Here is a 26,802-nt window from a genome sequence, read left to right as displayed (position 1 = left end):
GGGGTTGGGCTGGGTGGAGGGGGTAAAGAGGGAAAAATTGGGACAACTATAATAGAGTAATAATAAAGAGCTAAAAAATAGTTCTCATGGGAGATTCTGGAAGGTTTTCTCAGGACATACTATTTCCCCTGGGCCTTTAAAGATAGATAGTATTCCCAAGACAGAGATGGGCATTATAAATGGAGGGAATCTGTGAGCAAAGGCATCAGAAGCCTGAGCCCAAGGAAGATCTGCTGGCAGCCCATTGCTCAGGTGGGCAACTGGGGAGAATTCTTTGGGCCTTATACTTGTGGGGAAGGGACCTGTGACAGCTGCACCTTCCTCCCTTATGAACATCATTACAATTTAATTTTGAAAATTCTATCTTTAAGGATACTCTAAGGGGCCTGTGAGTCTTACTGACTCTGTGGTCTCTATACAAGAAGCTGGTGGGATTTGAGGTAACCAGCACTTAGTTGAGTTGTCCCAGACCCTTCTGTCTTTCACGGATGGCCAGTTTATTGGGTTAGAGTATTGGGTGAATCAGAAAAGAATTACAGTAGGACTTATATACCATGCCAGTGGATGTAGGTACTGCTGAGACATCGAAAGGTTTTAAGCAGAAGAGTAACACAGTCACCTACATATCTTAGATAAATCCCTCTGGCTGTTGTCTGGGAGATGGGGTAGATAAAGGCAAGAGAGTCCAAACAGTAGTGTAACTGAGCCAAAGGTCATGGGGCCTAAACAGAGCCTGCAGGACTGAGGATAATAGAGTGGAGAAAGGTGGCCAGTAAGACATATCTCAGAGGTGGAATCAACTAGTCTTTGTACTCACTGGATCTGTGAGTGTGCAGGGGAGTAAGAAGGCGGAGGACTCAAGGGTGGCTGCCTGACAAATGCAAAGGCAGGTGGCACAACTCTAAGAGTCCCCAGTCTCAAGAAGCGTTGGGAGAGGAAGGAAGAGGAGAGGGGGAGGGGAGGGAGGGGAGGGAGGGGAGGGGAGGGGAGGGGAGGGAGGGGAGGGGAGGGGAGGGAGGGGCAGAGACAGGAGGGAAGAAGTTTGGAGTGCGGAGAAGGAAGAAACCCTGGGGGCCAGGTGGCAGTATAGAGGCCCCGCCCTCGGCTCCAGGCCCGCCCCTTGCTCCGCCTCTTCTCCCTTTTCCCACCCACCCCCAATAGCAGCTCTCATCCACGAGGGCGGAGAGAGGTGGTATTTGAGTCCTCCGGTATCCCAGCAGGCAGTGCAGCCTAGAGACGCTGACAAAGAACCGGAGGAGCAGTCGCAGCTGCTTTCCGAGGAGCCAGTGTTGCCGAGGTGAGAGTCCCCTACCGTCCTGTCTCCCACTTCCTCCGACTTCGGAAAAATAGGGAAGTTACAGTGCTGAGAGACCCTGTGGACAGAACGAGCAGTCCCCACACCCCGAGCTTGTCTCGGTGACTGACAGCAGGGCTCCGAGGCGCCGGGATGCGGGTGGGAAGTGGAGAGAAGGAATCAGAAGGGGTCCTTTCTGTTCCATTTCTGTCAGTTGCTCTGCCATACGCGGATCCCAGCCCAGGGTCTGGCGAGCCAGTAAGTGTGTCTCTCGTTCCTGGGCGGAGGCAGCAGGCTGTGGATCCTCACTGTGTCTGCCTGACAGAGTTCGGTTACCCCGGGGATGCGACTCCGGGGACAACTCTTCGGCGGATGTTTTCAAGAGGACTGCGGGACGGAGGTTGACTCTCTGTTCGGGGTGACACTGTCCTCGCATTTCCTCCTTCCTACAGCCCTGCTGGTCCCCCTTATTGAGCAACTGGAAATCGGCGGGGCTGGAACGTGGAGTATCGGGGTGGCTGGAGGGAGATGAAGAGTGGGGTGGAGAGGCAGGGAGGGACAGCTACCGCCTTCTTGGAATAATGGTGGGGGGTGTAGGAGGTATGTGGCCTGTATGCTGCCCCCTTCCAGGACCTCCGGACGGATCCTGATGGTTGCACCAGCTGCTCGGCTGTAAACAGGCTCACATGATCGGTTTCACGTGGAGCCGGCCGGTGTAGGGATGGGGACTGGAAAGGCTGGGCCCGACCCAATCAGGTAGAGCTGAAGTCCTAGGACCCACTGTGTGATACTCCCGCCCCTGCCCTCCTTCCCTTAATCAATGTTCTGCGGTTTCCCCTTCTGGGTAAAGTAACTGACATCGGTCCTCTCCGGACTACAGCAACATTTCTGCACCAGTAGACTCAAAGAGACCTTTCATGTTGGTGAACAAGAGGGCAAATATTAGATGAAAACAGTCCCAGATATTTGACCTTTGAAAGGAAATAAGATCGATGCAAACCTGAAAAATTGGGTCCTTTGGATCTTGCCTAAAAAGCAGTCTTGTTCTTTATGAATGCATTACATTCTTAATGTGAATTCCAGACAAGAAAAAGGTCTACTTTTTCAGGCAGGGAACAAATGGGGTTTAATATATTCTCGATGGTGAAAATCTTATTGACATTTCCTATAGGCTCTGGAAAATCTCTCTGACTATAAGGTGCTATATGTAGGATATTGTATAGAGAGTGGACACCAACTTTCAGATTATGGTGTATTTAGTATAAAGCAGTGGGAAGTTTGGAAACAGGGTAAAATGTGCCTTTCAGGTTGTTCGTGTTTATAAACCCGAACAGGACGTAAGTTTAAACTAGTTTTTGAAGCATTTCTAAAACTCTCAGGATAAGAGGTTTACTCAAATACCAGGACATTTGAAAATATGTAGCTTTTCAAATCTGTGAAGGGTAGTTATGATAGAATTCCTTTACATGTAATACATAATTAAATATAATGCACCAAAAATATAATGCATGATATTCGCAGTAGTTACCCCTTTATTGACAAAGATGGAAGATAGAACAAATAGGTTATAAAATAATGCGTGTTTCTCCCCTTAAATGATTCATGCACCTTTTCTCCCCAAATATTTTAATTTTTTTTCTTATGGAGCATTTACATTTAACTCCAATTCCTGAAAACCTAAAACAAGAAACTACAAGAAAAGCTTGTCCATCCCAATAAAGTAAGTAATTTGCTATTCTTTTTCTGTTTTAAAAAGTTTAAGATGGAAAATAGAGAAATTTAAAATCTTGTCTAAAACTCAAAGGAGCAGATTATCTGTGCTGCTCTTAATCTTGTTTTGTAACCTTGTAACATTCTGGAGACTGGAGCTCTACAATAAACAGATTAACTGATTTACTCTTGGAGGCCCTCCATTTTCCTTATCTGTAATACGAAAGTTTTTGTTCTAAACTCTCGGGTCTTTTACAGTTCTCCAATTCCATAAAATAGTGTGGTTTTTGGTTGGGAACTATTCTTGGCCAAAATAAGATGGTCAAACAAGTCAAAATATTGGTATCAATTAAAAAAACATGCAGTAAGTAACAAGAAGTGTTCAGAGACCTGACAGAAATAGAAATCACACTCTGAAAAAAATCTCATGAGATAAATTAGCCCAATAGGTTGATCTGTACCTCTCTTTTTCATTCTCCTCTCCATCAGGAAATAGAAGATTGCCTCAGCAAAATCCTGCCTCCAAAACTAGAAATAACAGCCTCACCTGACTTTCATGACCTTCACAGCATAGTACAAAGTCTGATTCTTTCAGAAAAAGTCCAAGTTTTTCCTGAAATAAGTGGGCTATGTGGTCAGTGGTGAAGTTGGAATAAAAAGAAGGTGTCTCTAGCAGGGCTTCACCTCGGTAGTACCTTGGTTAGATCACCAGAACCAATGTCTTTTTTTTAAGCTTTTTAGGGTTTGAAATTTATTTGTTTGTTTGTTTATTTGATTTTTTAAAAAACATCAATGTGTGGTTGCCTCTCATGTGTCCCCTACTGGGGACCTGGCCTGCACCCAGGCATGTGCCATTACTGGGAATCGAACTGGTGACCCTTTGCTTCACAGGCCCATGCTCAATCCACTGAGCTACACCAGCCAGGCCATAGGGTTTGAAATTTAATTTTGCCAGCACATCCAGAAATTATTTACCAGTCTCAAGGATTGATTGACACCATACTCATGAAAGATTTCTGTATTAATGAATGCCAGTTTACTAAGTTATAGTGAGAAGTAGATCAGCCAAGCAGACCAGACTCATGGACAAGCCTGGGCACTCTTTACTCTTGACACAATGGGATCACATAGAAATTGCTGTTGACCTTCCCTTATTCTGTGGTCTGTGTGGACCATTTCTTTCTTAAAACATCTAGTGGTTAGTACATTCAACAATAGTACAGTGTGCTTTTATATAAAAACTGTTACAATCACACCTTTGTATACATCTGTCCTAGTCTCATGATAGAACTTGGGCCACCTGGAAAACATCTCTAAAATCTGTTTCCTCTCTACTCCTACTTTCTTAGACTAGGCCTCATCATTTCTGTATGCCACACTCATTCAGTAGTTTTTTTTTTCTTTTCTTTTCTTCTTACTATGACTACGAGTGCTGTGCTTGACTAGTCAGTGGTAACCAGTTTCTTACTTCAGATTTTATCCAGTTAGTTCCCCGCTTAAAATCCTTTGGAGGTTCTCCATTGCCTGCAGCAATGGTTATCAAAGTGTGGGATGCATTAGAATCAACTGGAAAGCCCCAAATCCACAATTTCTGATTCAGTAGGTCTAGGGTAGGACCCAAGAACTTGCATTTATTTCTAACAAGTTCCCAGGTGCAACTGCTGTTCCTGGTCCAGCACCACATATCGAGAAACACTGGCATTCAGAATAAAGTCTTAAACCCCTGAACTTGGCTTAAAAGATTTATCTCCATCTGCCTCCGGCTTACCTTTCCCACCTTATCTCTTGCCACTTCACCATACATTCTATTTTTTAACCATATACAATGCCAAAGCTCATTTAAGTGTCCCTTTCATGTCCCTACACATATCCTTCCTATAATTCACCCCCCCACACCTACTACAAACTCGTATTTAAGGCAGGCCATCACTTTCTTTTTGAGCATTTTATATCTACCAGCATTTTAACACTTGCCACATTATATCCTAACTATTATGTGTATCTGTTTTCATGTTGGATGGAGTTTTGAAGGGCAAGACAATGTTTCCATCTTTTCTCCACATTCCTTAGCACAGTGCCTGGTATATAAGTGCTCAGTAAATGTTTGTTAAATGAATTTATGATTGTAAAATGTCTAGTGTGCAACAGATATATTTCATATAATGAATTAATATGGCTTTTGCTTTAAGAATTGCACATACATCTTGAAATAAGTGAAGACATTGGGATATTGTAAAACAAATGTTGGAAATAACTAGCTTAAAGGAAATGTTTTCATTCAAACATTTTATTTGTTCATTTTTAGACAGGAAGGGAGGGAGAAAGGGAGAGAAACCTTGATATATGTCAATCAGTTGCCTCTCTCATGTCCCCAAGTCGGGACCTAGCCTGTAACCCAGGCATGTACCCTGACTGGGAATCAAACTATTGACCTTTTGGTTCATAGGGCTGCACCCAATTCACTGAGCAACAGCAGCCAGGGTAAAGGAAATACTTTTTAAAAATATATTACTGGAGGGCATCCTTATTTTTTAAATGCTTAAAGCATGCAGCACTCAAATTTACATCTTGAATATTTAGTAGCCTATCACTATATATCATTTATAGCAGTCAATACATGAGTAAGATATCAAATTGTACCCACAAAAACCTAGGAAATGTATAAACACAAAAATTGCCTAATATTGAGCATTGAACCACTTAAAATAATAATAAAGTGAATATTATAACATTACTTGTGAAAGAGTTGACTTTAGGAACATACTGGCCATTAAAAATCCCAACAGACAATACTGGACATTCAAAGAGAAAGAGAACTGAGTTTATGAAATGGGAAGGAAAGAGAAGTTTTAATACCATTGAGAGTAAAGCAAAAGAACTTACTGCTCTTAACTATTTTGTGTTTAGTTGGCCATTGGCAAGGACTGCACCAAGTATGGAGAACTAAGATAATCCTTGTGCTCAGATAAAAGGGAGAAGACCTGGAGGTGGAGCTAGGAACATCCTAATCAGAGTAAACAGAAGAGCCAGGGACAGGTAGTAAGCAGCTGGTGCTCTGAAGCCAAGATGATGGGCCAGTAACGTATGGAGAAGTCTGTACTTCAAATCATTCCTAACAGTTTTAAACTTTGAGCCACATCAATACAAGAATACCTAAGTTTCACTTACTTCATTTGATTTTCTTACAGCCTCCTCTTCTCAAAAAAGGAGGGGCAAATGACAATATGCTTTTAAAGTGGTTTCTGTGGTCTTTAATAGTCTCCAAGTTTTGAAACCATGGTGGTAAATATATTGAAACTCCCTTGCTTACCTCAGAGTCTCATCTTTTCCTTCCTCTGGTCAGTCCAAAGTGAGGGAAATATAAAATAATCACACTTTTGGAGTGCTGGTCTCTCTGGACTGATGGTAGAAAGTGAGGATTTCAAGGCGTTTAAGCTTTTTTTGTGCGTGTGTGTGGGAAAGTAATGCAAACTGGTCACAAGGTGGTGTACATACATAAGGATTTTCTTTCAAATTTCATTCAGGATTGCCTTTAGTGTGGAAGAAAAAGGGCAAGATAGTTTTGTGTAGCACCAGCTCCTAGCTCCACTATTTCATTGAAAGGTTGAGGGTATGGTAGTCTGTTGGAGCCTCAGATTTCTAAACACTACTGGCCCAGTTGGGCACTGAAAAACCAGAGGAGATGACCTGAGGGAAATGGAAGGAAGAAAGGGAAGGAGTGGGTAGAGGGGTGGCTGGGAGTGATGATTGTTTTTTCACCTCTTACCACAACCTATGGCAAGTAGCTCCTACAGATTTACTGCTCCTGTAGTTGGGATCCTTTGTCTATCTTTGGACTAAGTATGTTCAGCTGCAGGGAGGGACAGTGTTCCTTGATAAAGGAGTCAATTATTAGTAGACTCCTGTAGGTTAACTGAAGCTCACTGTCTGCTAATAGCCTAACACTAAGCTTGGGTATATGAAGGATAGAAAAAAAAATCCACAGAAAAACAACATGGCACTATGCCTGAAGTCTGGGGAGTCAAAATTAGTCCCCCAAAAACAAATGTCAAAATAACCAACCCATATAATAAGTACATTCAAAATAATAAAATTAGTGAGATCCATGTAAATCAGGGTAGTAGAAGAAATCTGCAAGGAGAGGGAATTTGAACTTGCCTTTGAAGAATGAAGAAAATTTTGGTGTCTAGAGAGAACAAATAAAATAACCCTTGGTTATTAATGCCTAATGGTTACTGATAGTCATAGCTATTCTTTTTTTTTAAGATTTTATTTATCTTTGGAGGGGAAGGGAAGGAGAGAGGGAGAGAAATATCAATGTATGGTTGCCTCTCATGTATCCCCTGCTGGGAACTGGCCTGCAACCCAGGCATGTGCCCTGACTGGGAATCCAACTGCGATCCTCTGGTTTGCAGGCCCATACTCAATCCACTGAGCTACACTAGCCAGGGCTATAGCTATTCTTTAATAATAAAGAAAAGGAATTGTACACAACCTAGTAAGTGGAATTTTCTCTTGATCTTTTTCTTGTAAAACTGAAAAGGAAAAACAGGTATCAAGGCTTGAATTTTTGGATCATCTTTGGGAACACTCTGGAAAAGCAGGGAAATATTCTAGAGATGGGTACATGCATGGATGTCAGCATCAGGGAGCAGGACTTTTAAACTGAGACACAAAGCAGATGGTTACTGTAGGGAAGGGTGAGTCTGGATACAGGAGTGTTGCCACTAATACCCTGGTAAGTCCCTTACTGAGCACCTGCTTTCCTCAGCAGTAAAATGAGAAGGGTCAGGAGCTAAAATTCTTGACTTTGTGTATGCTTTTATTAAAGCAACCTTATAAACAAATTAAGGTTTTACTGGCTTAGTATGTAATCTCTGCTCAGAATTTTTGCACCTTATCATTTTGCGATATGGACTGGAACAAGGAGAAAGTGTTAGTCTTCAGAAAACCATCACTTAAAGGCAGGTTTTAGCTTCATCAAGTTTTTTTTGGCAGAGTCTCTAATATTGCCCTGATGACCTGGTGCTAATTCCTCCCTAATTTACAATGGTTGGAGTTTAGGAGGCAACTTATATCTTAGCCAAGATAAGTGAGGAATGGAAACAGGGATGTGAAAAGAAATAATAAACTGTCCAAAAATGATTCAAGCCTTACGGTGACCAGGAGATAGACAGTCTAAGATGCATGGGAGAATGTGTCCATATTCAGCTGGTAAAGAGAAAGCTTCAAAAGTAGAGTAAAGCTTAAAAATAGAATAAAATTTATACTAAGCCAATATATAAAGCTTATAAAATTTCTACTCTGACCTGTGATGACTAACTTCTCCTTAATTTTAACTTCCTGGTTAGATTTATAAAACATCTTATACTCCTTTATAACAAAAAAATTTTACATTTTCTGCCCTGGCTGGTATAAGCTCAGTGGATTGAGCGCGGGCCTGCGAACCAAAAGATCGTGGTTCAATTCCCAGTCAGGGCACATGCCTGGGTTGCAGGCCAGTTCCTAGCAGGGGCCAGTTCTTAGCAGGGGACCCATGAGAGGCAACCATACATTGATATTTCTCTCCCTCTCTCTTTCCCTTCCCTTCTAAAGATAAATAAATAAAAAATTTTAAAAAATTTTACATTTTCCTAAGTTTGCAAGTCAAATAAAACTTTATTTTCTCATTGCAATGAGTTTGTTGCATGTAAAATTATTTTAAATGATTGGAATCATTCTATTTTACACACTGCTTTAAGGTTTTCAAATTTATGAAAGGATCGTAAATTGGAAATGCAATTAACAGATTTTTTTCACACATCATTTCTACGTTGCTTCAAATTTGCCACATTTTCATTTCATTTTATTTTATTTTTATAATTTTTTGTTGTTCAAGTATAGTTGTCTCCATTTTCCAGCCACCATGCCCCTCCATCCCATCCCTGCCTCTCACCCTCGAATCCACCCCCTTTGGCTTTGTCCATGTGTCCCTTATAAACCTGGCACCTTTTGCAAATTAGGCCCTAGCAGAGTTGTTGTTTAATTCAAACTTTCCAAACTTAAAAAAACAAAATTTTGAGTCCTGGCTGAATACAGCTCAGTGGATTGAGTGCCGGCCTGCGAACCAAAGGGTTGCTGGTTTGACTCCCAGTCAGGGCACATGCCTGGGTTGGTGGCCAGGTCCCCAGTGGGGGGCATGTGAGAGGCAACTTCATATTGGTGTTTCTCTCTTTCTCTATCTCCCTCCCTTCCCCTGTCTAAAAAATAAATAAAATCTTTAAAAAACACTTTTGAATAGTTACTCATAGCATTCAGAATTCAAAAGATACTGGAGGGTATTGGGAGAAAGCTCTCCAAGCCCTGTCCCTGGCCACTCAATGTACTTCCAGGCGTGACTCTGGCTACCCTTCCACAGGTATTTTACCATATCCAAGAAAATAGATCTACATTTTCTTTTCTCCTTTTTTCCATACAAATGGCAACATACTATACACTCAGCATAACACCTTGATTTTCTCACTCAGTGCTACTCTTGAAAATAAGTCCAAATGCACACTGTACAAATAACTTCTTTCTTCTTGACAGATATGTTATCCCAACAAATGGCTATATCTTATTTAATAAGTCACTATTAGTGGACCTATGGGCTTTTTCTAGTCTTTTGCTATTGACACACTAGCTCTTATTGAGTGCCAAGCTTCATTCTATGTGCCTCACATACACTTTAATCCTCAGTGCTGGGGAAAAAAAAGCAAAAACAAAAAAATTTTTCACATACTTTCACATCGGGAATATTTATATCAGATAAATTTCTGGAAGTAGAATCTCTAGAGTTGAGGGTATGTGCATTTAATTTTTGCTGGTATAGTGGATATGCCAGTTTATATCCATACTAGCAATGTTAAGAACATGCCTGATTGCTCCAACCATGTGCTATCAAACTTTTTGATTTTTGCTAATCTGACAGATAAAAACATATTTCAGTATAAATTTAGTTTGTATTTCTCTTGTGAGTGAAGTTATACAACCTTTTATAAGGTTAAGAGCAATCTGTATATCCTTATATAAAATATTATAGTGTTTGCTCATTTTCATATTGAGGTATCATTTTATAATGTTTTGTAGGACCTTGATATATAGTAATAAAACTAGAAATTGCCTATGATATGAATTGAAAATGTTCTTTTGGCTTTGCTTAGAAAGTATTTTGCCATATGGAATTTTAAAAGTTTTTATGTAGTTGAATTTACTAGTATTTTTTGGTTTCTGGTTATTAGAAAACCTAAGATTATAAAAAAGAAAATATTCCCCATGGTTTCTCATGTTTTATGGTTTTATTTCTTGATTTAAAGCTTTGAACCATTTGTAATTTACCTTAATAAAATTTTGGAGTTTTATAAGGCATGAGGGATAAATTTAACTTTTTTCTCTAGAGGGAGAACCAGCTTTATCAACATTTATTGACTAAACTATCTTCTACAAATCAGAAATTCCACCTTTTATCATAAGCTAAATTCTCATTCTATCATTTTGAGAATGAGATGTTGAATTTTATGTAGTGACGCCAAGTTTGGATGTTCTATTCCTAATAGCCAAGCTTACTAAGGAAGTAATTATATAGCTTATTATTTTCTATTGAAAAAATAAGATGCCAAACATCTGAGAGCAAATTATTCAAACACAAATGCATATAGGTTTTAGAAAAAGAAAGAAATTTCAGGACAAATAAAAGCTCAAAAATAGAATTATTTAATAAGATGCTTTTCAGAATAATCTTAGTTGTATTTTATTGAAATGGACAGGTACTTTGATATAGTGGAAAGAATACTGGACTAGGAAGCTTGCTGATATTTTTTTTCTTAGTATGGTCTCTTCCTAATTTAATAATAATAACAAATATTTAGAACATTGCCTGCCCTAGAGTAATTCAGTGGGAAAAAAGCAACACTTTTATGAGCTACATGCATGCTATGAAATATATGGATATAAATTACCATGATGATCTGGGAGATCCTGTGGATTACAACCTTTTCAACATTTTACCTTACTTTCATGTTTCTGTGCCTTTGCTTATATTGTTGTCTCCTAGGTCTAAATGTGCTTCCTACCAAACCTCTCCAAGACAGAAGTCTGTATCCTTCTTTTCTTTTCTTTTTTCTTTCTCCTTCTCCCTCTCTCCCTCTCTCCCTCTCTCCCTCTCTCCCTCTCTCCCTCTCTCCCTCTCTCCCTCTCTCCCTCTCTCCCCTTTCCTCTCACATCCCCCCAACAGGGGACCGGGCCTCAAGCCAGGTATGCGCCCTGACTGGAATGGAACTGGTGATCTTTTGGTTCTCAGGATGACGCCCAACCCACTGAGCTACACCAGTCAGGGCATGTATCCTTCTTTTCCTTAGGGACTATCTCAAATTCCATCTCCTAGCTTCTCTTCCAGGTAGAATTATTCATGTACTCTTCTAATTCTCCAGTATTTCATATACACCAGTATGCATTATAATAGAGGTAGCTTCAATATTTATTTTGTTTTATCAATGAGACTTGAGTTTCTTGAGAACAAGGCCTGTGCATTATTTATCTTTGTGTTTTTGTGCAGCTCCTGACATAATGCCAGGCCTGTAATAGGCTTTCAGCTGAAAGAAAAGGATAAACATTTGCATACATGACTATATAGTATCCTATTTGATAGAAGTTGGAAAGGCGTTAATAAGATTCAGAGCTCATACACCCCGATAGCTGGTAAAACCAAAAATTTTAATTATTTGTTACATTTATCTTTGTATGGAAACTTGAATGCAAAGTATTAAATGTTTTATGGTCTATTTTAAAGGTGTAATCTACAGGGTGAAAATCAGACATTTTCTGTGAATGTATGTTTAACTTTAGCATATTACTTGATTTTATTAAAAGTCACACTTAGGTTGTTAGCTAAATAAAAGTTGTTGCCTAAAATTAATTAGGAAAGAAATACAGAAATATTGCACTTATCAGACAGTCAGACTTCTGCCAGTTACAGCTGTCTGGAACATATTCAAGAATCCCAGAAGGAATCCAGAAAGATCTTTGAAGTTGGAAGAAAATAGCTCTCACAAAGTCTGTGCACTTGACGTAGGAAGGGAGGCACATTGCCACTTGCATGCCAAGGCCTACTTACTGACTTTGAATTTTCATAGAAAACTCCATGGATTGCTTAGCAAGTTTGGATATTTGGCTTCCCTTTCAGACATTTTTGCTTATCTTGGGTTTGAATAGAAAAGAGAGTAAAAGAAATCTCCCATCCATGCTGTCTGAAGGCATTAAATAAAGTATTGTTGAAATGAGTGTGAAAATGATTCTCATTTTTTTGTATAAATCATGGAAACTTAGTTTTATATTTTTTAATTTTTAAAAATTCTGATTGGCTCACATACAATTGGTGGTGACAGTACTTAATTTATTCTGCTTTTTTAAAAACTGAGGTTTAGTCCTGGCTGGTATGGTTCAGTGGATTAAGCGTCAGCCTGTGAACCAAAGGGTCGCTGGTTCAATTCCCAATCAGGGTACATGCCTGGGTTGTAGGCCAGGTCCCCAACAAGGGGTGCATGACAGACAACCACACATTGATGTTTTTCTCCCACTCTTTCTCCCTCCCTTCCCCTCTCTAAATAAAATCTCTTTTTAAAACCTTATTTTAAAAAAACCAGACTTTTTAAAAGGTGTTTAAAAAGAGTGGTATCTCTTTGATCTCATCTTTTTGAAAGGGGGTGATGAATTTGAGGTAGAAAGCCTTTATTCCTTCATTCAGGTATTAGTGTTATTTATCATAGGTTGAAATCTTGAATGTGAAAGGAACATATATACATTTCTTGGCATAGTTTGGTAAAAGCTTTATAAATAAGCCAGGAGGAAAAGTCAAAAGACATGTTTAAATTATTTGGGGGCCTATTTTAATGCATTCTTTTTGTGGTGGGACAAGAAATGTAAACAGGTATCATTCAGTTTTCTTTTTCTCTTTCTAGATTGCCAAAATGCTTTGGAATTTTTAACTAACTTTAAGAAAAGTCTAAAATAGATTTAAGACTCTAAAACAGAAGCTGCAGCAAGGGGGATTCAGTGCCAATGCATCAACAAAAAAGACAGCTAGAGCTAGTGGAAGGAAATCTTCCTGTTTTTGTGTTTCCCACGGAGCTAATATTTTATGCAGATGACCAGTCAACACATAAGCAAGTGTTGACTCTATATAATCCCTATGAGTTTGCCTTAAAGTTCAAAGGTGAGTCTTTTAAGTATATTTGATGGATTTTAACTAGTCCCTACTAAATTTTTACTTGTAGAAAGTAATTTTTAAAAAACATTAATGGTCATTGTGAATTTTTCTTTCAGTTTTGTGTACTACTCCAAATAAGTATGTTGTCGTTGATGCTGCAGGTGCAGTAAAGCCTCAGTGTTGTGTGGATATGTAAGTCCCAATCACTACCTGGTAAAACATGTTTTAGTGTGTTAATATTTGTGTTTAAATGTTTAACTTGAAAAATGTTTTTTTTCTTGAAGCTGTTCTCACATAGGCACTTATTATACTTTTATTTTTGCTGAAAGTTTTAGTCTATCAAAATTCTTGAGGGGTGCAGGTAGTAAAGCATAAAGGGGATCAAATATATACAGAAGATTTGACTTTGGGTGGTGGGCACACAATACAATATACAGATGATGTATCATAGTTATACACTTGAAGCCTATATAATTTTCACTGTCACTCCAATATATGTAATTAAAAAGAAAAAATCTTGTTGAGAAGTATCTAAGAGATTCTAAACAGGTCAACTAAATAACACTTCATTATATTGCAACCAATGTGTGTGTTACTACTGTTTCCATGAACATTTCCTCATTGTTGTGCTTTTAGTCATCATGGACATGATGACTAAAAAATTAGCTATAATAAAAAACTATCTTCCTTTGAAAAATATTGCTATTATAGTGACATTTGGGAAACTAATACTGTACTCTCAGAATGAAGGTAATATATGTTCATCTGAAATGATTCAGCTTAATAAGCTTGGAAATTAATCTATACAAACAGGAAGCAAGTAAAAGATTATCTGAGCTCTTCCAGACAATTTTTTCTTAGAGTGTCAGATAAATGATTGTTTTTTCAAGCTGTTTAAATTTAATTTTCACTTTAGAACTGATGGGGACCAGGTGGATCCATTGACCTGCCCTTAATTTAAACCACCAAGTAAACTATATTTGTTTAAATTTTCTGTGAGAATGAGAGCAGAAGTGTTTTCTTTTTTTAATTATTTCATTGTTGTTCAATTACAGTTGTCTGTATTATCTCCCCACCCCTCCCCCACCCTATCCAAACCCACTTCCCTCCCTTGCTTCCACCCTCCCCCTTGGTTTTGCCCATGCATCCTTTGTAGTAAGTAGTTCCTGAAAACCCTTCTCCCCTCTGTCCCTTCCCCCCTTTCCTCTGGCTGTTGTTAAATTGTTCTTATTTTCTTTTGAATAGACTTAAAGCCTTAAAGACTTAAGCCTAATAGACTTAAAATTATGTCTCTTTTAAGGATGTGTTTTTGCACATTTCTTTCTTTTTTGAAAAATTATTTTTATTGTTCAAGTACACTTTTCTGCCCTTTCCCCCACATGCCAGTGCAACCCCCCAGTCCTTCCCATATTTTTGCACATTTCTTTTGATTTTCATTCAACACAAAATAAGCAAGGACTATTCTAAAGAAGTGTAGTCTCTAGTCAAATAAATGTGTTACCTTAGACCTAATTGTTCTGTGTTCTCTATTAAAAATTAAGTAGGATATATGGAATTGCAGATAAGGCATAAAAATGAAAGCACTTTATACTCTTTTCTCTTCAGAGAGATACAGATCTGTATTGTTAGCTTTCAATTGGATTGCTCAGAATTGATTACTTATGCAAATGCTTATTTTCACCTTCATTCATGGATTTCAGTTTTAAGTCTATGGTGAGGTTTGTTACTTGAAAAATAAGAGGCAATAGAGATATATAAGACTTTTGTGGGGGAAGAAACAGTTTCATACATTTTATTTAGTAACTGTTCCTGCACACAGATATCTAGAAAAAATGTCATTGCCAAAGGAATTTTCTTTACTTGTCATTCTTTTACTTGAGAATTTTATTGTATGTTTTGGAGTGTGAACTTTTATCAAATATTTCAGAATTACCCATTTCTTTTTGGGTCTTACTGTAATTTTTATCTTCATTAGCAAATTTCTATATTTGAGTATTTGGCTATAGTCAGTTCATATTTTTTTACTGTATAAAATCTCTTGCTGAATTCTGTTTGACAGCCCCACAGAAACCTAAACAGCATTTGTCATTTTTGAATGTTTTCAGTGTGATTCGTCATAGAGATGTTCGATCCTGTCACTATGGTGTAATAGACAAATTTCGTCTCCAAGTTTCTGAGCAAAGCCAGAGGAAGGCTTTAGGAAGGAAAGAGGTTGTGGCTACTCTTCTCCCTTCTGCAAAAGAGCAACAAAAGGAAGAAGAGGAAAAAAGGATAAAGGAACCATTGGGTGAAAGTTTATTTTTTGAGCAGTCATTTCAACCAGGTAATTTTGGCTTGTTTTTAAAGCCCTTTTGAGGTCTTACACATTTCTAACTTTAATCGGGGAGCTAAGATAATTACTAGAAAAATAATCTGTCACTTTAAACCTAATCAACTACTTCAAAACAGAACCTAGAGATCAGGTACCTAAAATCGAGCCTGAGACCTAGAGCTGGACTTTCAGAGAGGACTAGAGGATGATGTAAGGAGAAGGCAAATGTTGCCATAACATTTAAACCTATAAAACCTGACAATGTTCTTTATAATGCTAGCACAATTTGGCGATTATATACTTTTCTTTCTGTGACTTTCCTATATCCTTTCTCATTTAATTAGTTCAAAGAAGGAAAGAGAGATTGTGTTTGGCAATAGGCCAAGCTTGGTGAACTGCTCACAATTATTTTGAAAAAAAAAACTCATTAAAGTTGAAGTTAATTAAACTAAGTAGATTATAATATCCCCTGTGGGCTATTAATTGAATACTTCTCCATTCCTCATTTCCTTCCTGCTTAGATATTCAGAAATGTTATGATATATTCTTTTAAAATGGACACTATCCTCATCTTCAACTCTTTGGATATTTTTCCCCCTCCCTCTTAACTTCTCATTATCTCCCTTCAACCCTATTATAAAAGAAGGAAGATAAATTTTCCATAAGAGAACATGGAAACTTCTTTTGATAGTGATATATTAATGTGATAGTAACTGTCCTTGACATTGCCACATGAAGTCTACTTGTTATTATATATCAGTTTGTTCATCTTAGCATGCTTATTTCAATAACACAGGGAGTGATGCCTCTTTGATTTACTATAGTCAAGGCTTCTCAGTCCATGTAGAAAGAGCCCAGATTTTCTGGTGATACCAAAACTAGGGACCAGGTAGTAGCTAGTAGATTGTTTTCTTCTTAGTAACTATTATTGACTGACAGGACCAGCTTTTCATCTTTTGAAGCTGAAAGAGACCCTCTGTCAAATGTCACTTTGACCTTAGATCAATAGTAAGTGACTTATCAATATTTATGAAACTCAAGATAATCCCTTTTAAAATGCCTTCTCTAGAACAAGAAAGGCCATGTAATGAATATTTGGGTTTTTTTTTATGTTAAGTTCATTGGAGCTCATTTTTTAATTTTAACAGACCAGTTTAATAGTCAAGAATAATAAGAGTTAAAAGTTTAGTTGTATTTTTCTTTTATATATATATAAAAGATTATATATATATATAATTATATATAGTTAAAAGTTTAGTTGTATTTTTCTTATGTGTGTGTGTGTGTGTGTGTGTGTGTGTATAAGATTTTATTTATTTAGAAGGGAAGGGAAAGAGAAAAAAAGGAAGAGAAACATCACTGTGTGGTTGTCTCTCAGGTGTCCCCAACTGGGGACCTGGTCTGCAATTCAGGCATGTGCCCTGACTGGGAATCAAACCAGCAACCCTTCAGCTCACAGGCCTGTGCTCAATCCACTGAACTACATCAGCCAGGAATTTTTCTTTTTTCTTTAAGTGTATTAGAATTTAGTTGAAAAATTATCCTGAAAGGCTAATTACAGTATGTATTAATTGAGCATTTTATTCTTAGTTTTATAATGAAACTTTGGTATCTGAAGTATATTAAAATACTCTTCTAATTGTAAAATTGGAGTAGGTAGATGAATGAAGATAGGTGATATTGAAATGACACTTAGTGATCTCTGTTTTAGAAAAAATCTCTCTAAGCCATCCATGTCAGGAAGCTCAATGAAAACAGTCCCCTTATTTGTCTTGTTCACCATCATGTTCTCTGCACAGAGTACAATCATCCATCCCTTGGTATCCAAGGGTGATTGGCTCCAGGACCCCTCCCTCTCCAGCCCCAAATACTAAAATCTGAAAATGCCCATTTTTCAGCCCTTTGTATCCATGGGCTCCACATCCTCCAACTGTAAATCAATGGTTTGTTGAATCTGCAGATATGGAACCCATGAATATGAAGGGCCGACTGTAGTTACATGGAAAATGTGTATATGGGCTACACTGGGAAGTCTGGACTTCTTATTTTATAGGGTTTCTTAGGTTTGTTTTCTTTGTCTTACAAGGTTTCCCCTGCTATGGACACTCTAGAACAAGGGCAATAACGACAGTAAAGTCCCATATACAGTCTTGGCCAACATGTCCTGTTTGAGGGTTGTTAACCCAATGTTTCTAATCTGGAATTGAGTCAAGTTTTCTTCTTTAATAAAGTGTAATTGTGACTAATTTAGTCTGTGTTGACATGATATTTTTAACTTCTATTTATTATTTTAAAACAGTCATGTGCCACTTAATGACTGGAATACATTCTGAGAAATGTGTCATTAGATAATTTTGTTGTTCATACATCATAGAGTACAATTACACAAACCTAGGTGATATAGTCTACTATACACCTAGGCCATGTGGTACAGCCTATTGCTTCTAGGCTACAAATCTGTACAGTATGTCACTGCACAAAACAACACAAGATTAAATAAAGCACAAGAGAAAATGATGCAATCAAGTGATGTGGAAAACATGAGACCTGTTATGGTCTCATTTCAAAACATGTTATGAGGCTGCTGTTGCCTGCATAACACAGCATACTTTTTTATAGCAAACTCTATAAGTAGGAAGAGTATACTGTAAAATAATCATAAAAACTATATAGTATAGCAAATACAGAAGCCACTAACATAGTTATTATCATGTACTATATACTGTACACAAGTATATGTGCTATACTTTTATTTGACTGATAGCTCAGTAAGTTTGTTTACACCAGATTCACCACAAAAATGTGAGAAATGTGTTGTACTATGACACTAAGATGGCTAAAATATAACTAGGCAATAGAGTTTTTCAGCTCCATTATAATCTTATGGGACTACAGTTATATGTGTCATCTGTAGTTGACCAAAACATAATTCTGCACAGGACTGTAGGGAATTACTTATGTGTGTTTTCCAGTATGCATGCTAAGGTTTTTCATTAAGGTTCTCTAAGCTAAAATGTTGAAATAAATTGAGATTATATTTTTTGGGAGACTTTGAAGTGGTATTATTTTTTATGTCTTTAGCTTGAAAGGTGTTTATTAGACATATTACAGGTACAAAAATGTGAGTCTCTTTGAGCTAGCTGGAAAATGGTCATAGGCTATACTCATTAAAGATTCAGATTTTTAAATGTATTGAGGCAGTAAAAATGAGAATTTTTTCTCAAGTTTATTGTATAAAAACATATAGCAATAAATCTCTTAAAGAATATAGTCTCTATAATCCCATACACTTAACATATCTGGTCCTGGCTGGGTAGCTCAGTTGGGCAGAGCATTGTCCTGACACACAAAGGTTGTGGGTTCCATTCATGGTCAGGACACATACAAGAATCAACCAATGAATGCATAAATAAGTGGAATCTCTCTCTCTCCTTTCCTCTCTCTCTTTCTCCCTTCCTCTTCTCTCTCAAAATCAATAAAATAAAAATTTAACCAAAAAACACCTTGGACAAAAATATCTGCTGATATAAATGTCCCATGTTACTTTCCAGGTTTTATCTATTCACAAATATAATTTTGTATATATTTTTAAATTTAATGGTAATTTAAGAGAAACCTGCAAAGCATACCTTTATAAAATACCATAGCCTAAGTTATTTAAACAATGTTTTAAAAAGATGTTGCTGAATCTTATTGGGTTTATCTTAATTATGTTACTAATGAAGTATGTCATTGCAATGTTTGAGTCAGTGCTCTCTGGCTTAAGGAAATTAGGCTCTTATTGTTTATAATAATAAAAGATTGAAGATGACCTAAAAGACTATCAATTAGGGATTGATTAAATTTTGAATATTTGTGAGATGGGATACCAGGCAGGCATTTACAAGGATTTGGCAGAATGATAGGGGTTATATATTGACATGGAAAGAGATTCAAATATATTCCTAAGGATTCAGATATACTCCTAAGTGAGAGAAAAAAACAGGTTTAGAACAGTAGTTATAATATAATCTCATTTATATGAAAATTTATTTTACATATTTACATGGTCATTAATAAAATCTGAAAAGATTTATGCCAAGCTGTGAATAGTGTTATTTCCAAGAAGATGGGATTACATAGGAACCTTTATGATTTCTATATCTCTCTATCAGATTTTACAACAATCAGAAAAAAAGCTACTTCTATTTTTTTTTAATATTAAATTTTATTTAGTTACTTTTCAAGTACATTTTTTTTTATCTATTTCTCCCATCCCACCACCCCCCCGCCCGGTCTCCCCCCTCCCTCCCATTCCCGCCCCAGTCCTCATCTCTGTGTCTTTCATACTTGTTCCTCAAAATCCCTCCCCCTTTTTCCCCTTAAGTTCCCTTCCCTCTCCCCTCTGGTCGCTGCCCACTTGTTCTCTATTTCAGTGTCTTTGTTTTTATTCTGTTTGCTTGTTTGTTTTATTCTTTAGTTTCCTGTCAAAGGTGAGACCATATGGTATTTGTCCTTCAATGCCTGGCCTATTTCACTCAGCATAATGCTTTCCAGTTCCATCCATGTTGTTGCAAAAGGTAGTAGCTCCTTCTTTCTCTCTGCTGCATAGAAGCTACTTCTATTTTGAAAAAGTTTAAGCATTTATATAAATTTTTTGGACTTTCTCTAAATACTAAGGATTCCTTGAAATTATCTTTAGACAAAATCAGAATCCTGGTGACATGGACAGTATATGTGAAACAACTTTTGTCTAAGTTGTTTTTAGACGCAAGCTCAGGGATTTTTGTCTTTTCACAGAAAATAGAACTGTCTCCTCAGGACCTAGTTTACTAACTGTCTTCCTGGGAGTGGTGTGCATTGCAGCTCTAATGCTTCCTACACTGGGGGATGTGGAATCGCTGGTGCCTCTTTACCTCCACTTAAGTGTGAATCAAAAATTAGTGGCTGCTTACATCTTAGGTAAGTGTTTTAAAGATGCATTTGGGGGTGTACGTTCAGGCAATTTTTATGGCTTGCAGGTGGTAGTTAGTGATGGTCTTACGTGTGTGAGGTGATGGTGGTGGTAGTGGTTTTTATTTTTAGAAAAACATTAAAAGATTGCTTTAAAAGCATGTTGAGGTAAAGTGCATTGTAAGATTTAATTCTTGGCTCACATTTAGTTCTTTTCAATTTATTTAACTAGTACCTAATACTGTATTTATTTAATTATTTTCTTTTTGATGACTTACAATGGTATAAAACGTGTGAAATGCATATATTCCATGATACACCATTTCTACTTATAAAACTTGATTCTAGGGAAACACTTAGACAAAGTGTACACATGATAAAGATGAACAATGTAGCCTTGTTTAATATTGTGAACCTTTCTCTTCAAACCAGTTCCCCTTTTTCCTGTTCACTCATTCTTTCAGTCATCCTGACTTGAAACCTTATAATTAGTACAACTGAATATCTATTCAGTACCTACCTAATGTGTCAAGGATTGGGGTTCTGGTGATGATTGACTCTTCATAGTTTCTCACAACTTCTGAGATGCCATCTCTTTTCAGTATTTTCTTTCAGTATTCCTTGGTATGCTAATTTCAAAATTGTTTTCTATTAATAAATTGTCTCTCTACCTTCTGTCTGTGTCTCTTCCTATTCCTGTCCTCTTACATTATTTTTCTCCTCAAACTATCTATGATATTGCTCAGACTTTTTTCCATTATGTTTTGGTTTCACCACCACCACTCCCTACTCAAAAACCTTCAGTGCTTCCCCGCAGTCCATAGAATAAAATATAATCCCATAGTTTCACATTTAAGGCTGTCTGTACTCTTTTTGAGACCTCTATGAGCTACTGTTGTCTAGCTGTTGCCTTACATAAATCCTTGATTAGAGCCATTAGATCATTTGTTGATCCACAAAAAGCTCATCTAGAGTCCCAGTCTTACCTTCATGCCCTTGCCTTTGCCCTCCCCTCACCTGAATGTCTACCCATCTCATTGTTCTATATCTTTCAGTCTTATTACAGCTTTACCTTTTGGGGTATCTTTTCTGACTGCCCCATTCCTACATGATTATTCTCCTTCTCTGTGCTTCATCACACACTTTTTTTAACTACTCATATAAGACTAAGCATATTATTAAATTTTTATGATTTTAGGTCTGGAGTTTCTTCAAAAGAGACAAGCCAATCAAGAATACTATGCTTCTGTCTATTTGTGGCCCTAGGACCCAGGGATGCAAATAGGCCCACAGTGTTTTTGTTGATGAAGTCAACTGGCTTTACTGACACTTTAAAATGGCATGTCTGCTATTATAGCTGATGAAACTGGATAAGGTGGGAGGTATATTTGATGGTTAAAAAATTAGCTATGTTTAGGCACTAATGATTTAATTAAGTCTGTCTAGTAATTGCCCTTTGCTGTCAATTGGATTTCATCTGTATAATATCAACTGAATTTGAATTGACTTCAAGTTATTGATAGAGTACCTGCTTATGTACTGTATTTTGTTTGCTCATTGAGGGCTAAACAATTGTTTATTGAATGAAACATTTTATAAAATGTGTATTTTTAATTCTCCATTTTTTTCTTTCAGGTCTTATCACAATGGCTATACTTAGAACATGAGCAAGGAATTCAGTTGACTTCTGAAGTAAATTTATCTTGAAAATATGAATGTGGACTGCCTTTTATCTCTTTCACTCCATTAATATGGTACAAACTATTGAATGATTTACAGTGATTATAAATGTATAATATATATTTTAAATTACTCTATAATTTTATGCAAACGACTCCAGGACATTATGTTACAGACAACAGGATGCTTCTGAGTGACTAGGACATTCTTTTAAGAAATTCTTTTTATAAGCCAGGGTAGCAATACTTATATCAGACAAAATGAATTTCAAAACAAAGGCCATAAAAAGAGTCAGAGAAAGACACTTCATAATACTGAAGGGTAGAATCCATCAAGAGTATATAACCATTGTAAACATATATGCACCCAACATAGGGGCACCCAAACATATAAGGAACATCTTGGTGGGCTTCAAGAAAGATATAGACAGCAACACACTCATCATAGGGGATTTTAACACTCCACTGTGAACAATGGACAGATCTTCCAAACAAAATATCAACAAGGATATTGTGGCACTGAACGATAAACTAGATCAAAGGGACTTAACTGATATATATAAAGAAGCAAAGAAGCTTCTGTGCTTCTACCCCAAAGAAGCAAAAAGTGTATTTTCAAATACATATGGAATATTTTAAAAGATAGACCACATGATAGGACACAAAACAACCTTCAACAAATTCAAAAAAAATTGAAATCATTTTAAGCATTTTCTCAGATGACAATGGCTTGAAACTAGAAACCAACCTCAAGGAAAAAACTCAACCAATCAAATCCATGCAGACTGAATAGCATGCTATTAAACCACAAATGGGTTAACAGTGAGATCGAGGAAGAATCAGAAAGTTTCTGGAAACAAATGAAAGTGAACACACAACAGCCTAGAACCTATGGAACACAGTGGAGGCAATCCTGAGAGGGAAGTTTATAGCAATAGAGGCCTACCTAAAAAAAAAAAGGAAAAATCTCAAGCGGCCTAACCCTACATCTACAAGAACTAGAGGAACAATAACAAACAAAGCCCAGAGTGAGCAGAAGGAAGGAAATAACCAAGATCAGAGCAGAATTAAATTACATAGAGACTAAGAGAACAATTCAAAGGATTGATAAATCCAGGAGCTGGTTCTTTGAAAAGATAAACCAAATCAACAAGTCTCTAACCAGACTCAAGAAAAAAAGAGAGAGGAACCAAATAAAATCAGAAATGAAAGAGGAGAGGTTATAACTAATACCACAAAAATACAAAGGAATGTAAGAAATTACTGTGAACAACTATATGCCAATAAATTTGAAAATCTGAGGAAAATGAACAAATTTCTAGAAACCTATAATCCTTCAAAACTGAGTCAAGAAGAAGCAGGAAGCCTGAATAGACTGATAACAACTAGTGAAAATTGAAGGGGTAATAAAAAAACTCCTGATACGCAAAAGCCTTGGAAAGGACAGTTTCACAGAAGAATTTTACAAAGTACTTAAGGAAGAGCTAACTCCTATCCTTCTCAAACTATTCCAAGAAATCTAAAAAGAGGGGAAATTCCCAAACTCTTCATGTGAAACCAGCATCACCCTAGTCCAGATAAAGATACAACAAAGAAAGAAAACTACAGGCCAATATTGCTGATAAACACAGATGCTAAAATCCTCAACAAAATATTGGCAAACCATATCCAGTAATACATTAGAAAGATCATACACCATGATCAAGTGGGATTCATCCCAGGGATGCAAGGATGGTTCAATATTCTCAAATCAGTAAATGGAATACATCATATAAACAAAATGAAAGACAACACATGATCTTATCAATAGATGCCAAAAAAGCATTTGAGAAAGTACAGAACCCTTTTATGATAAAAACACTTAGCAAAGTGGGAGTAGGGGGAGCATATGAGAAACCTACAGCTAACATCATACACAACAGGCAAAAACTAAAGGCTATTCCCCTAGGATCAGGAACAAGACAAGGGTGTCTGCTGTCATCACATTTATTCAGCATGATATTGGAAGTTCTAGCCACAATGATCAGACAAGAAAAAGAAATAAAAGGTATCTAAACTGGAAAGAAGGAAGTGAAACTGTCATTGATTGCAGATGACATGATAGTGTACATAGAAAACCCTATAGAATCCACTAAAAAATTGCTCAACCCAGCAAGTAAATTTGGCGAAACAGTGGAATACAAAGTCAATATTCAGAAATTAAAGGTATTTTTGTACACCAACAATGAAATATCAGAAACAGAAATTAGGAAAAGATCCTATTTATTGTAGCAACAAGTAAAGTGAAATACCTAGTAATAAACTTAACCAAGGAGGTAAAAGATCTGTACTCAGAAAACTACAGGACACTGAAGAAAAAAAGGAAGACAAATGGGCAAAGAAACTGAACACTTCTCCAAGGAGGACATACAGAGGGTCCATAAGACATGAAAGAATGCTCAATATCACTAGCCATCAGAGAGATGCAAATTAAAACCACAATGAGATACCACTTCACACTGCTCAGAATGACCATAAACAAGTCAACAAGTGTTGGAGAGGATGTAGAGAAAAGGGAACCCTAGTACACTATTGGTAGGAATGAAAACTGGTGCAGCCACTGTGGGAAACAGTATGGAATTTCCTCAGAAAACTAAACTAAAAATCTGACTGCCTTTTGACTCTGATTCCCCTGCTGGGTTATATTCTGAGAATCCTGAAACACCAACTCAAAAGAACGTATGTGCCCCAATGTTCTTAGCAGCATTATTTACATTAGTTAAGTGCTGGAAACAGCCTGAGTGCCCATCAGTAAATGAGTGGATCAAGAAGCTGTGGTACATTCACAAAATGGGATACTATGCAGCAGAAAGAAAGAAGGAACTCCTCTCTGAGACAGCATAGATGGATCTGGAGAACATTATGCTAAGTGATGTAAGCCAGGCAATGAAAGACAAATATCATATGATCTCACCTGTAAGTGTAACCTAATCAACAAAACAAACAAGTGAGGAAAATAGAACCAGAGAAATGGAAATAAAGAACGAAGTGACAATGACCAGAAAGGAGAAGGGAGGGGATAATGGGGGAAAGAAGGGAAGGGGCAAGTCAACGAACATCTATAAAGGACCCATGGACAAGGACAACAGGGTGAGGATTGACTGGGAGTTGGGGGCAGACAGGGCTGGGAAAAGCAGCGGGAATAAAAGTGAGACAACTATAATTGAACAATAAAAAAGTCTTTATATTTAAACCCATTGTGCAAAAGACTTCAATTAAAATATTTTTTCATCTTTTTTTCTAATTTACATTAAATATACTTTAATTGTTAGGCTCATGTGTCCTTCAAAGTTGAAGGCCTAAAATAGCAAACTGACCATCCTAAGAGTATAATTGCATTTATTTCCCAGCTATGAACATCACTGTTACTATGTAAATTATACTGTGGCCTTTATCATTATAAACAGTTGCCATGGTGTTTCTAAAATGAGTTTCACAGTTAATGTGTGGAGGCTTTTTAAAACACAAAATACTGAGGAATAATGGCTATCCTAGGACTCACAGAAGACAGGGCATATTTAATTCATCTTCTGAATTACAGAATAGATTGTGGTCTAAACACCAAGCATGTGTGGTTATTTTAAACCTCATAAAAGTAATATGATCTATTTGGTCTAAGGACTCTAAAGGAAGGTAGACATTTGTTTAGTTAGTTGGTTCACCCTGGCTTTACCTCTGAATAATGCTTTTGATAGGAGAAAAAATCTTTTCTCCCCAGCCTTTTGCCTAACTGTAAATGTCCAGCCCAGATTGGGAATTATCAGTTGCTGGGTGGTTTATATGGAGATAATTTTTCACCTTTAAACCCTAAGCCAGCTATAGAAAATCCTTGGTATCTTTGTCTATTTTATATCAGGCAGTGAGACATTTTTTAAGTTTATGTTTATTATTAAAACAACTTTATGAAAAAAGTCCCTGAAGCACAACTATTTACATTTCTTTAGAGCCTCTTCTGATCTCTTTACATATATATGTAGTTTTAACTGTTATTGTCATACTTAGGATTTTTATCAGCAAGCACAATTCATCAAGAGTGTCTTGAAATTCATTTTTGAGATCTTTTTAAAGAATGAAATTATGCACTGCTACTCTGGTATTCTCAAGAAGTATATGTAAACACAAAATGTATCCCTGAGGTTGCTTTTTGCTGGAAACAGCACTTTGCTTCTAAACTAAAAGCTTTTTACATATACTTTTTCATAGAAAATCTTTATTGGTTTAACCATTTGGGGAGCATAAATCATTAAATGGATCATGTCTGTACATCGTGTAATGACTGGAAAGTACATAAATGTTAATGTAATCTATTTTGAACTTTGTAAAAAACACCTGTTTGGAGGCTATCCTTGTTTCTCTGTTCATCTCAAGTCCTGTGTGTGTGTGTGTGTGTGTGTGCACACATGAAAGTGCACTCCCATGTGCATATGTATGTGTTAACACATTGTAAAACAATTACTTTAAAAAATAAAAGAAAATGGAAACTCAAGTTTCACATTGATTTACACATTTTGGGGGGTTACTCTGAGGAACTCAGTTTTAGCTCTCCTAATTTCTAAAGCTGTCTCTTATTCCTCTGGGTTAAATAGGAAAAATAAATGAAGTATGTGAGCTTAAA

General features: G+C 37.0%; 1 protein-coding gene across 8 annotated transcripts; it reads left to right on the top strand.

The window, feature by feature from the left end:
• Positions 1–1,194: 1,194 nt before the first annotated feature.
• On the top strand, positions 1,195–26,673 carry MOSPD1 (motile sperm domain containing 1). 8 transcript variants are annotated; one of them, XM_053662362.1, is made up of 9 exons: positions 1,201–1,297; positions 1,925–2,050; positions 2,942–3,014; positions 11,577–11,719; positions 12,979–13,232; positions 13,343–13,418; positions 15,332–15,549; positions 20,317–20,478; positions 22,105–26,673. In XM_053662362.1, the coding sequence occupies exons 5-9, from the start codon at positions 13,079–13,081 to the stop codon at positions 22,134–22,136; spliced, it is 642 nt and encodes a 213-aa protein (XP_053518337.1). In that variant the 5' UTR covers positions 1,201–1,297; positions 1,925–2,050; positions 2,942–3,014; positions 11,577–11,719; positions 12,979–13,078; the 3' UTR covers positions 22,137–26,673. The 8 variants fall into 8 exon arrangements, with proteins under 8 accessions (XP_036991441.1, XP_036991442.1, XP_053518337.1 ...); XM_053662364.1 differs by lacking the exon at positions 11,577–11,719 and adding an exon at positions 1,509–1,552; XM_053662366.1 differs by lacking the exon at positions 1,925–2,050.
• Positions 26,674–26,802: the final 129 nt, after the last annotated feature.

This window comes from Artibeus jamaicensis, unplaced genomic scaffold (genome assembly GCF_021234435.1).
Source record: "Artibeus jamaicensis isolate MK-2021 breed Jamaican fruit bat unplaced genomic scaffold, CSHL_Jam_final contig_240, whole genome shotgun sequence".
Classification (NCBI taxonomy): Eukaryota; Metazoa; Chordata; class Mammalia; order Chiroptera; family Phyllostomidae; genus Artibeus; species Artibeus jamaicensis.
The sequence above is the reverse complement of the archived record's forward strand: the minus strand, read 5'-3'. Positions and strand labels throughout refer to the sequence as shown.